The sequence below is a fragment of the Solea senegalensis genome, linkage group LG9, assembly GCF_019176455.1.
Source record: "Solea senegalensis isolate Sse05_10M linkage group LG9, IFAPA_SoseM_1, whole genome shotgun sequence".
Classification (NCBI taxonomy): domain Eukaryota; kingdom Metazoa; phylum Chordata; class Actinopteri; order Pleuronectiformes; family Soleidae; genus Solea; species Solea senegalensis.
The window spans coordinates 13,656,560-13,669,742 of NC_058029.1; the positions used below are offsets into that span (position 1 = coordinate 13,656,560).

The 13,183-nt window shown below is 38.7% G+C and overlaps 1 protein-coding gene across 8 annotated transcripts in view; it reads right to left on the reverse strand.

The window, feature by feature from the left end:
- ulk4 (unc-51 like kinase 4) overlaps positions 1-12,778 on the reverse strand; it is a 75,305-nt gene extending 62,527 nt beyond the window's left edge. For 3 of the 8 annotated variants that reach the window (XR_006361060.1, XM_044034756.1, XM_044034762.1), the window contains exons 1-18: positions 12,721-12,777; positions 11,844-12,002; positions 11,540-11,639; positions 11,243-11,382; positions 11,001-11,163; positions 10,782-10,883; positions 10,559-10,677; positions 10,359-10,425; positions 10,182-10,233; positions 9,613-9,747; positions 9,100-9,374; positions 8,615-8,684; positions 8,316-8,382; positions 8,084-8,176; positions 7,821-7,881; positions 7,494-7,723; positions 6,744-6,790; positions 6,260-6,338 (exon numbers count right to left, since the gene is read on the reverse strand). Coding sequence is in view for 7 of the 8 variants with exons in the window: in XM_044034756.1 (XP_043890691.1) it covers positions 6,260-6,338; positions 6,744-6,790; positions 7,494-7,723; positions 7,821-7,881; positions 8,084-8,176; positions 8,316-8,382; positions 8,615-8,684; positions 9,100-9,374; positions 9,613-9,747; positions 10,182-10,233; positions 10,359-10,425; positions 10,559-10,677; positions 10,782-10,883; positions 11,001-11,163; positions 11,243-11,382; positions 11,540-11,639; positions 11,844-12,002; positions 12,721-12,762 (2,001 nt within the window). In the remaining variant the exon portion in view is untranslated. Of the gene's footprint in view, positions 1-6,259; positions 6,339-6,743; positions 6,791-7,493; positions 7,724-7,820; positions 7,882-8,083; positions 8,177-8,315; positions 8,383-8,614; positions 8,685-9,099; positions 9,375-9,612; positions 9,748-10,181; positions 10,234-10,358; positions 10,429-10,558; positions 10,678-10,781; positions 10,884-11,000; positions 11,164-11,242; positions 11,383-11,539; positions 11,640-11,843; positions 12,003-12,514; positions 12,601-12,720 lie in introns of all 8 variants that reach the window. The other 5 variants (XM_044034759.1, XM_044034758.1, XM_044034757.1 and 2 more) reach the window with 5 other exon arrangements.
- Between the last annotated feature and the right edge of the window lie 405 nt (positions 12,779-13,183).

Below are 13,183 nucleotides of genomic sequence, written 5' to 3' on the forward strand. Positions count from 1 at the left end.
ACAATATAAACAATGTCAGTAAAAATCTAGAAACAGCATTTCACTACAATGGTTCTCAGTAGAGCTAATACTTCTACCAAGGCCAAACCATCCTACACATCTGTCTAGCTCTTTCAAATATACTAAAGAACAGTAAAAAGGAAAGTCTCATATTCTCTAACCAAAAGACATCAGCACCATAAATTGATACATATTTTAACATCAAGATCGAAACAATATTCCTGAGAAACTGACAAAAATGTTCTGTGTTTTTCTGGAATCGGCAACAAAATGTAACGACCAGAGAGAAGTTACAAATTGATTTAAACACTAAGCGTTACTTTATTGTCTTTAATGAACAACAATCAGGATGCATGTGTGTATATGTGTTAGTTGGCTGTTGGTTTTTAAATATCAATATCACTATTGGCCTAAAAAATACAACATCAGCTGGGCTACAGTAGAAACTTGATGTCTTATTAATATTCACAACTAGGGGTTTGACAAGAATACATCAGCAGGTAAAAAAAAGCATAATATGAAAAAAGCAGTCATGACATTAGTATAAAGAAGTGAAAGAATACCACTAGAAATATCCCATAATTAAAATAATAATAGGTAAGTCAGAATAAAAGCTTAACTGAAGCTGAAATAATGAATAGTGGCTACCAGAGCTCTAAATAACTTGTTTTCCACACCTTAACTGTTGGCTATTTATAAAATTCAGCCACAAATACACAGTGAGTGGGAGAGCAGTGAAGAAAAAGATATGAGCTGGACAGAGGCAACAGCATTTTCAGTGAAAACCACTAACATTCACAAACACAGACACACACAGTATATGCACACGTATAACTAAGCACACAAATTCATGCAATCATGTGCACTTGTTCACACACACACACAGTTAAGTATATGCAGAGACAGCCTTGTTGGCTGGCTGCTTCTTGGCATTAGCATTACTGCCAGCGTCCCCCCTCTGTGATCTAATGCAAGTTCTGCCTCACTCCTCTTTCTCTCCCTTCTCCACATTTCTCCATCTTGCTGCTCTCTTTCTCTCTCTTCCCTCTGTTGTTTTTCTCCGTTTTTTACTTCTGCTCCACTTTGAATTGCCCTCAATGCATGCATCACACATCCCTCACACACTGCTCACCTATATCTTTATCTCTCACCTGCTCATACTGTCTCTAACCTTCTGACTCCTTTTCTCATTGTGGGGTGAGAAGAGGTAACAGTCTGTTTGTCAAGTTTTCCCTCAACATATCTTTCCTTTGCCCCAGCGAGTTACTCTTTCCTTTTATTATTGCTTCAAGAACCATGGCAACTCCTCAAAATGATCTATGAGCATGGTACAGTATGAGTTTGACACTAGAGTCCTGAATGTTTTACCTTAATTGAAAATCCAATAGATTATCACACCCTGTTGCATACTATTTGTACTGTGAAAAAAATCCATCCCCCTCTATGCCCCCTCCCGAACTGAACTGAACCCAATAATAACCTGAATAATTGAGTGGGGAGTTAAGATTCTGAGGTGAGTATGAAACTGACCACAGAGCTGCTCTCAGGCAGAGGGTGGTGAAAGGCACCACTGTGCAATCAGCAGCACGTGCATACACACATACACAGAGAGGGAGAGAGCGAGAGAGAGCGAGAGAGAGCGAGAGAGAGAGGTTTGTGCAGATATTCTTTTCAGAACATGCATCGACTTCCATTCATTTTGGACATTAACCACTTAATGCCTCACCCTAATTGTAACCTAAGTGAAATTCAAAACGTAGACCTAAGAATGAGTTAATCAGAAATTAGATTCTGCCTCATTAGGGCCACGTTTTGGTCTCCATGAGGACTGCTGGTCCTGACAAGGTCAGTCTTTCGTCCAAGAAAGGTCCAAGAGGTAATAAATACTGCACACACACACTGACCTACTATACACAGGGACAGGCCCAAGTCTACAATTAAACATCTTAAATGAATACCTAGCACTAAACTGAGACAAAAACCTACTCAGACCATGAAATAAAGTCTAAAACCTTAAAAACAGTTATCTTAACTTGTGGGTAGGGATGGCACGATACCACTTTTTCGCGTCTGATACCAATACCTCAAACTCAAGAATCTGCCGATACAGATATCAGTCCGATACAGTTAATTTAGATAGACCTTTCAAACCATGAAGCTGTTAACAACACGTGTGCCATTCCAAGCTATTTCAAAGACATAATTCTCCAACTGTGTAACAAATATTCTTCTGCAATAAAGGAAGAAATAAAGAGCCCACAACATGACTCAGCTACAATGTTATTACTGTCTGTATATAGTGAAGCATGCGATATATAGGATTTTTGGATTGTATGAGATTTTACAACTATATCTGTACGATATCTGATTAATTGATTTTGACTAGTATCGGCTCATCCCTACTTGTGGGGTCCAGCAGTTCAGGTCCAAAGAGACTGTCAGACTTACAGGATGCCACAATTCTGGTAAAACAAGGCAACACACACATCCACACACAAATATCTTCTCCCAAAATGCGTTATCATTATCTCAGCATCAGCACTCCCTCAGATCAAATAATGCACACAGAGGAAACACAGACATTATGCACTTAATTACCATGCATACGCAACACTCAAATAGTGGCAGAGAGAATCGCAAGTTGCCTCAGCACAGCACAGCACACACAGAAGTTGTGCACATACACAGAAAAAATGACAGCATGTACAAACAGTAAATGTATGACTACAATTAACACAACCAGATGTGAAGAAAAGGAGTAGAGCAAGGCTTGTTTCTGCTGAGGTGTATGAAGCAATATTGCAGCGCTACATTCAGAGGTAAACCACTTATCTTTAAAGGTACCAGCTTTCCTTAATTTGCTTAACTCCATACATTAACATAGCTAACTTTTTGGAGATTATCTAAAATTGTCCATTGTACAATGTTTTGAGACAGATGTGACATACTAGATAATGGTGACAAAACCAATGTAGGGCTCAACAAACAACAAAGCTCCTACTATTTTCTATTTTACCATAAGCATATACAACATGATATTGCAACAACATCCATTAGAAGTCTGTAAGTATGTTGTAGTGTTTCAAACCCATTTTTGTTCCTTTCAAGAGGCATTCAAAGATGTTTTGAGTAGTGTTTTCCTGAAGCAAACAGCCTTTGAATACTTGTTTCTAAAGATTGCTTTGAGCTTTTAGAATGCATTAAGACCACATCCCCATGAAATACCCACCAGAGAGGGCGCTATACCAGCTAAACTGCTGTACTGTGAAAGCCACAGAAAACTTCCCACCTGATGAAAAGTGAAAGGGGAAAATTCTCTCTAGCTGGTCTAATTGGTTTTGAAGGCACAGTTTTAATAAGATGCAAGAGCAGAGCAGTAACATTAATGCACAAGTTTTGCTTCATTTTATTTAAAGGGGAAAGACAGAAAGATCTAGAGAATCACGAAAAAAAGCAAAAGCAAATGCAGCAGAACAGGTGTGTGTGCGTGTGTTTTCCAAGTATTACTAATGTTGTGGGGACCTAAATCTGTTAACACAGTCACATTAGGGAAACTTGTCTTCCTTATGGGGACAAAAAGCAAGTCCCCAAAATGTGAATTATTACATTTTAAGGTGAAGACATGTATGTATGGTTAGGATGAGGTTAGGGTTACACCAGTAGTTGTTATGGTAAAGGTTAGAGCAAGTTTCCAGGAAATGAATGTAAGTCAATGTAATGTCCTCTGTGTGTATGTGTCTATTGGGTGGGGTTGATCGAAGCATATAGCAGTTACTATGGTAACTAAGCCCAACCCTGTCACTCCAATCAGCAGGACTGCAGCAGGAGAACCCCTGCTGAGAAAAGAAAACCAAACACACACACACACACACGCACACAGAGACACATACAAATGCAAGCATAGGCTGTTTTATTGGTCATCTGCTTGTCTCACAAGTACACAAGAGTAACACAAACAACAGAGACACACATGCAGAGCCCCTGCTGAGAGCACAGAAACATAACATACACACACACACACGAGCACAGGGAGAGAGGAGCCCAGCATAGTGTGTAGATGGACACACACATGGTCAGTGAGACAAATTGACACAGGCACAAACGTCCTTCTCCTAACAATTTGTCATCCTTCAGCAGCTACAGGGAGAATAAAAAAAAATTCCGCCATTTGTCTTTAACAACGCAACAACAGACGCACTGAAAAACCACTGCTATGCCACAGTCGGCCATTTTGTAAATCGCCATGACGACTTAGTAGCAGTTAAGTGTCAGACCAAGTGGATGAAGAGAAAAGAAAGGGAACCAAGGAAAGGGAGAATGTAGGATCAAAGCTGAGGTGGCAGCAAGGATTTGATTCAGAATAAATAAATGTGACCAAGAAGACAAAGCGATGAAGAACAGTAGAAGAAGAACAGAACAGAGACAGGAAATGGCTGTTTAGATCTTGGGTTAAGGAAGAAAGGATCGAAAAAGAGAGAGAGTCGCGGTCTCACCTCTATACTAAACTGCAGTCTGAATATGTGTGTAAGTGTGTGTACAAGTGTGTGCATGTGTGTTGAGATCAGTTCAGTAAAGCATCTAAACTGCCTCTGTGTCCCCGGCTCAAAAACTATGCATGAAACTATACTTTTCATTAGTAGCCTATAATTTGACTATAAAATTGTTGTATACATGCACCATCTGCAACTAACGCAGTTTTTATAGGCAGTATTCATTTAAATTAGGTGGACTTTATCAAAATATCCAAATCTACACACCTGTGACTAGTTACCACAGTTACCATAAAAGTTATGACCGATATACACCACCATCTGCTGGTATAAGAATTTGTCAGAAAATGTTAGCCACTGACATATATATCGCTATTGTCCTATATGTTGCCCCTCAAGATTTAACAAAACAAAAAGCCCATGGCAATTGTGCTTTTTGTCCTGCAGAGCCCCACAATGAGTCCAATGTTTACAATAATCTTAGCACTTTCTGCAGCACATACGGCAAAGTACAACACAACAGAGCAGAGTCAAGTGGTGTCTACCTAATGAAACACATCAACACAGCAAACCAGCCACTTTTTATTTGACTCTAGCATATATGAATGCAAAGAACATTGACTTATTGATTAACAGCTGAATTAACTCATGTTGACTAATTTGACTAAATGTGGGACTATTTAATTATAAACAACAAGGACATTTTGGCCATTCACAACTTCAAAGCATTGTTTGATGGATATGACTTTGTAAGAAACAAATGAACCGAAATTAAGAAAGTAATAGAGAGAGAGAGAGAGTGTGTGAGAGAGCAAGCGAGAGAGAGAGTTGTGTTTTCATGTCTCTCTAAAGCATTTTTGTCTTGTTGGTTTTTAATGCCACCCAGTGGTACAAAGTAAATATTGTAAAATAATTGTGGACATGGACTTCATTCCTATCCTCATCCTGTTTCGAGAAGATTCCTCCTCATGTTGTGATGGAGGATTTTATTTTTGATATACTATACCTCTAACCAGGCCAGAATCAGATACAACATACACACACAAAATTAATAATTGTCTACATAATTACTCAAGTGAGCACAGCAACACTAAACAGACCTTAATATGAGTAAGGAAATAAATGTAAATATGTGCAGTCATTGTTCTTACATGTTTAATTCATGTTCTTCTGCATAAATGTGCATTCATCCTTTCTGCCGCGTGCATATGGGGGGTTCCTGTTGGTCTATACTGCCACCCTATGGTTGAAACAGGTACTGTTGGCATGAGTTCTCAGAATGTTGGTAAGTTTGACGTGACTTAAAAATTATTAGTTAATGTTTTTTAACAATGTTACCCATGTACATGCAAAGAGATTACTTTATTTCCCATAGAGAGACAAAAGTTTATTGTGAATGATATATTTTGAGGTTTAGACATTGGTTTGTTTACAGTTAGGATGAAAGGTTGGTGGGTAGGTTAAACTTGACTGAAATTTTTGTGACATTTGTATAACATTTTCTGACAAACACTGGCCAGTAGTCCATATGTAGTAGTCCCTAACCCTATGGGAACCAAAAACTGGCCCTAATGAAGCAGAACCACATTTTTAAAGACACAGCTTGAGTTTAATGTTACAATTTGAATTGTGGTTAGGTTAAGGTTAGAGCAAGGCATTAACTGGTAATGGTTGAGGTTAGAGATAACACTTTATGGTTTGTGTTTATGCTGTCCAAAAAAGAATAGCTGCATAAACCTTAGTGTGTGTGTTTGTGTGTTGTTCCAAACCTCAGAAACAGGACTCTCCTCCCCAAGTTTAGTACAGTGCAGAGCCAGCAGACCCATCACTCTGAGGACCTTGCTCCGTCTGAAAAACATTGCTTTGTTCATTTAGTAAATGACTTAATAAAATGTCTGACAAGTGTCAAGGTTGTTTGTCTTTCACAACATGAAGGCAGAAACAGTCCTGATAAAAGGTAGAAAACATTACTGATAAGCTAGATGTCAGGTCAAGTCTAAAGCCTGCAACTTCCAAACTAAGCATGCACTCTGCTTTAGTTTTGTGCTGGTGTTAAAGCAGTCCTTAGTGGTGTGCCATCTTGCAATAGTAGTCTATCTTCTAACTGCTTTGTCTTCTAAGTGCATTTTTGTGGTCAATCTCAAACAATGTGCACTTAATGGCACTTACGTTTATGTTTTTAGTATCAGTAGTAACTTTTCCAGCATTCATGCTTCATGGATTATAGAGAGGATACAAACAAAATGGACTTACACATCCCAGTTAGGAGCTTGTCGTAACTGTTGGATCAACACTGACAGCTGAAAGAAGGAGGAGGTGGATTAGACAGAGACAGATACAGAGAGGAAGTACAAAGTCAAAGAATTTGTGAGAATAATGATACACTGACTTTATATTTATTATGGTCTTTAATAAGCTTTCCAAATTAAATGTTTGTAGATCTGATTAAAATAATTATATTATTGCATCGTGAAGCTATAATGTGTCCTTAATGTAATATCCTCTGTGTGTGTGTCGATTGGGTGGGGTTGATCAAAGCATATAGCAGTTACTATGGTAACTAAACCCAACCGGTCCCACCAAACCTTTTGTTTGGAGTATTTTGTTAAACCTAAATTCACGAACTCAGATAAAAGAAAAGTAATTTGGTTTGTTTCGCCTAAACCATTCTATGGGATTTTGTCTTTGTCACAGCACAATTAAACTAGAGTGAGCAAGAGTAAAAGACTCATTAATGTTATGTCTTCCTGAAGAGACTCTATCCTGCAGGAGGAAAAAAGCTGGCAAAGTTATCACAGAGGGAAACAATGGCCATGGAATAACTGAAGAAATTAGTATAAATTACCGAAGTTTCACTCAGCTAAAAGCATGAGTTTGGGAACACTATCATATGGTGTTATTATCTAAAGTAAAATCTCCCTTAAAGTGGAAAAAATATCCTGTTTGGTCTGGAAAACAGGGATGCAGAAACATGTTTTCAAATGAAGCCTCAGTATTTCCTACCAGATTTGAGTTAATCAGCTTGTTAGCAACAAGTTCGTTTCCAGCCACACAGCAGAGGTAACATAACAGGTTCAGTTTGGAGCGGGCAGCTGAGGAAGGAGGAGGAGCAGTAGCGGTAGCAGTGGAGGAGCAGACCAGATGAGTGGAGCGATTCTGTTCTTCAAGGGAGGAACAAAGCTGTGACCGGAAGTTAGTCCAGCCTTCATCGCTTAAAGAGTGCAGCTTCTCAACTGGAGGAGAGGAGAGATGGCGTGTTAACAACACACACACACACAGTCACACACAGTCTCTCTACTTAATATGTACAAAACTACTTTCATGAAATACCTGAATGTGCTGGAACACAAAGGGTTTTAGGATCAAATCGCACAGGAAGACTCCTCAGAATCTGGTAAATAAAGATAGATCAACAAAGAGGAAACTTAGTTGTCTAGATTTCCCTGTAATTATTGTCCATCTCTCTTAGTTCAAATGCTTGTTAGCAAGGTTTTTTATCCCATCTTAAATTAACATTTTTAAACTTTTTAAAGCCCTGTTATCAAAAAACATAGTTGTAACCAGCACAAAAAAATACTACAAACAGTGTGTACCTTGGGATTGTCCATGATTGGAGTGACAGTCAGGTCAGAGTCAGTATGGAGAAGACATTTTACACTAGCTGCAACATCAGTGCCCATACTTGCCTGGGAGCAGGAATAAAGAAAGAGAGGAGAGCCACAATAACTGAACTGCCTATAAACCGGTTATCCATGTTATAATTATTAGAGTGAATCAAAAATTTCTATACAGTGTACAGATTTTGGTGTATGTGAGGGCAGTAACCTGAGGTAAAGGGCTGTGGTCCAGAGAGTCTAAGGCACTGCAGCTCCTTCTTGAGTTAGCACAAGAGCTAGAGAATAAACAGTAAGGGACTATCAAAATATTAATACAGTAAGATATACATACAATAATGGCTGCCACTGGCTAGCAGTTAGTTGTATGAATACCACCAATTTGCTTAATCTAAAATGACCTACCCTTCATGTGCATCATTTACACCATGGAGTATTAGCAGATTGGAGTGTTTCAATAGAGTATAAAATAGATGAATTGATCAGCAGTAAATCAACTGAACTAAATACCTGAGCAGAAAAATAGCCTCCGTGTTGTCCTCATCCACACCACTCTTTGGCCTAAGCTCTGACATATTATCTGAAGGAGGAAACAGACAAAATACGAATCAGATTTATCGGGGTTCTTTGTACGATTCATGCTCTGTGTTTGTGACACATCTCAGATAATTTAATTTAATTTAATCTTGAAGAGGAACTTCAGCAAACGGTGAACACAAATATTTGCAGTTGTGTATCATGTTGAGAAAATAAAAAGTTGGTGGTTACAGGTACACAATCTAAGAGCTGCTACTGCGTATGATGATGTTGTTGCGTCAATGAAAACTGTAATAAACAACCTGTATTATTAACTCATTGGCTGCCACTGACTGCTATAGACGTCAATTCGACCATTGCTCTGAAAATGCCCACAAATGTGGAAGAGAAGTGTACTATTAAACAATCAACTCAACAAAAACATTTAATTACCAAACAGACATGGGAAAATGTGTTACCTATTGTGAATGATTTATGGGGCTGCAGTGTGTGATTTATTTTCTTGGCTCGAGTTAGCTCAGAGTCATCTTCTGCCTTTTCCTGACTGTTCCTTAAAGCTCCACAGTTAGTGTATCTGACAGCTCGGTGGTTATCATTCCTTGTGTGAGTTGTTTCAGGTGTTGTCAGTGATGAGAATACTTTCAGACAAGTCTCATGGCCTGGCTGGGTGATGGCAGCATGGCTGTCGGGCTGCTCCTCTGCCTGTGCTGGACATAAGGGATTCCCTGTGTGTCTATAGAGGGTATTAAAAACACAGTACATGAGGCAGGATATGAACTGTTTTAACTCTCTGTTTGTGTGCTTTTGAATTCTGTTGCACTGTAAACCATCCCCACATGCACCTATGTCCTTTTTTTTTAAAATTGTCCCAGCAATTACAGTCCAGACCATTTGTGTCGTTATTTAAAAACTACACACACATTTCTTTAATATAGTAGGTGTTAAATCAAATGATAATACAAACATCATACCTCCAGCTAGCAGGACCAACTCTCTCACAACTGTTATCTTCCATCAGATGCCCTCCATCATCCTCTGCCACATCAATCTCCTCCTTCACTACTGAAGCCCAGAAAGGATGGTCTAGCAACTCTGGCCAGTCAATCCTTAAGATAAAAACAACACAACTAGAGATTCAGAGACAAATAAAAATGTAAAAAAAAATTCCATCCATTAAATGTTACAATTAATTATTACAAGTTATCATTAAGGTGTAACTCTACTGTGGCTAACTCTGCCCAGTGCCTGATTTTGAAAGGTGTGGGCTGAGACTTGAGTGAGGGAGGGAGATGGTGGAGGAGTGAGGGGGCATGGTCTGATAGTGAAATCTGACACAGTTTCAGCCGTCAAATGAGGTGCCCTCGTCTTCATGTGGTGGAGAGAGAGAAGGGAGAGCAATAGCTTTGGCATTCCAGTGACAAAAGCATGGACTAAAATATCTAATGGCAAAGTGTGAATGCAGTAGCTGTTTGACCAGAGAGAGGCAGAAGGTAAGGTGAATTATATTACGACATGTATCATATTAATACTTAACTCTAACCTGAACAGATATGCTCCTGGTTCAACAAATAGCATTAGTAAATGGTTTACACCTGAAGAAAAAGGGGTTTTTGGGTTTAGTCACTCTTTGAGGACAGAAGGAGGGTTGTTGTATTAAAGTACAACAACAGAAGTGACAATAGGAAACAACAGACAGTAAAATTGTTTGTCTTTAAACCTTTTCCCCGGGTTTTTGTTGAGCAGGGCTTTGAGGAGATTCTGGAATTCTTCACTCGGAAGACTGTCTGAAAACACACAAATAATGAGGAACAAAACACATATGATATTTTCATTATAAACAAAACATACATTAGAAAAGCAATGTACAAGATAAAGTTACCCTCTAGGGATATCTAAGGATCATACAGTAAACCTCACATCTATTTGAGCTGTGTGTGTGTGCGCAGTATTACCCCTCTGTCTGAGAGGAGGTGGTTCTTGACACACTATCATCTCTATCAGCTCATTGTTACTATCAGAGTAGAATGGAGGTTTCCCTGAAAAACAAAAAGAGATTTTTAGGTTTGAAACACAGCCCAGCAGTGTATCCTATTCTGTTAACTACTGTACTGTGAGTGTGTGTGTGTGTGTGTGTACATACCAGTGTACATGTAGTAAAGCATACATCCTAGAGCCCACAGATCAGAGCTCATATTGTTTTCTGATCCTTGCAAAACCTCTGGTGCAGTGTACATTAGAGAACCTGAAAATATGCATTTATACACATATTATGTTTATAAAAAAACGTATGTTTGATGTTTATTTATACTGTCATCTTAAATTCACTGATAAACGAAGTGTTGTAAGTTGGTCAACTGACCTTGTAATCTTTTCGTCATGTTGCTGAAGTTCATCTCGGCATCTCCCTTTTCTGCGTCTTCAGATGAAACAAACAGGGTGAAGAAATCTTCCAGTGTCTCTCCCTCCAACTTGGACAGACAGAAGTTACCAAATTTCAGGATGCCACTACCATCCAGTAAGATCTATGGATAACAAAAGAGATTATACAATATAGTTTTATGCTGGTGTCAACTTGATAGTCTTGCATATATGAATGCAAACCTTAGCAGGCGTCAAGTCAGAGAAAATGATTCCCAATTCATGGACATATTTCAGTCCTTTGACCAAGTCCCATCCAAATGTCCTCACGACATCCTCTGGCAGGCATCCATCCTGACCAATCACAGACTCCAAGGAACCACCTAACCAAGATGATGGACAAAAGAGAGACAGCATGAAAGAGAGCGACAAAGACCCATAGATAAGTTTATACCAATACATTTCACATTGTGTTAACAATAAGACCCTATAAACCCTTCCACGTGAAAAAAAGTCAGCAGTGCCATAAAAATTACCAACCTGTGCAGAGCTCTACTACCAACCAGAGGTGGTTGCTGCTTTCATACCACTCATAGAAGCATATAATGTTTGGATGATCCAGATCATGGCTGAGACGTACCTAACAGGACACAAACAATGCATTATACTTGTGTAAGTATTCTTGACAGACTAAATGGATTTGTTATTATGGTCAACCTGTATTTAAAAATATGTGTGTGTGTGTGTATATATATATACATTTTTATGTACAATTTGTAAAATATAAATAAACCATAAGCACATAAGTCTTAATCAATGTATTAAGGGGAAAGCATCGTCTTACATGGTTAGAGATCTCAGGTCTCTTGGCTTTGTTGGTGCAGATAATGGCCACATAACTGAGACTCCCCTTCCGTCTTCCTTTATAAACAACAGAGCTCTTGCCTGATCCGAGCTGCTCGTAGAGAATGAAGTTTTCCATCTGCTGTGAAAAAGTAAGGGCCTTAAATGGGCAATAAACAAATAAAAAAGGTGAGGAGCAGAGACATATTAGACATGAACGGAGTCATGCATCATGAATGTTGGTGCATTTATTATAATGTTATCTCACTAACAACTAAAGAACAATAAAGTAAACTATTTGTAACATAGTTTGACAATTATAATTCAACATTTGCTTTGATTTAAAGGTAAACAAATGAATGAATAAATAAATGTTATAGGTTACACTTGGAACTACAAACTAAACATGTGCTGTATAACTAATGTATTTTTACACTTTCCTACAGCTGAATCCTAAAATGGCCAGCCATAAAATGCTACCAACTGATTAATTATGGTTCAATCATAATTTCACACCTGTTGCACCAGAAAATACTGCCATAACCATATAACCAGATACAACTCTAAAGAGCTATACAACAAAAAATAAATGGTGGAGAATTAGATGGTTCACTTGTAAAGGTCGAAAAAGCTTTTTAGTTAGTTAGAGGCAAAGGGTTAGTGAGGCTGTACCTGCGTGCTCGAACTGCTAACCTCACGCCTGTTTACAGAAGCTGATGCTGCTCGCTTGAAACAGGGCGACAGTTCGCAGCAAATACCTACAAAAGTAACTAAGTTAAAAACTTAAATTATACAAACACACGTCTAAACGATACAGTGTCTAGCTATTGTTCTGAGTCGTTAAATGCTGCAAAATAACTTTCAACTGTCCAACTCACCAACGGCCGGCTGTTTGTTGGCGGAAGCGTGTTGGGCCACATCAACTGTGCTGGCAGAGGGGGGGGACTGGACTTCTTGAGACAAAATAAAAGCTAAAGCAATGAACCAAAATCATTACATACGTAAAAATAAGTACAACAGACGTTGCTGTTTCTTTACCCCATACATGCGGGGCGAGCACAACGCTAATCTATGATTTAAATTATATTAGTTTTAAGATGACCACATCCAAATGGCATATCCCTGCGTTGCCAAGACACCAGAGTGCACAACACAGAGGAGGCGCGTGGGGGGGAACTACTTTATACATACATATTTTATACAAAACACTGTCACCATTACATTACCTGATGAAAAATTAAGCAGTTACACTTATTTCAACTATAAGTCCCAGCGCAGATCAGCTGCTCTTACACTTCCCTTACAATCTTCTTTTAGTGGCACCACAGCGCCAACTAGCGG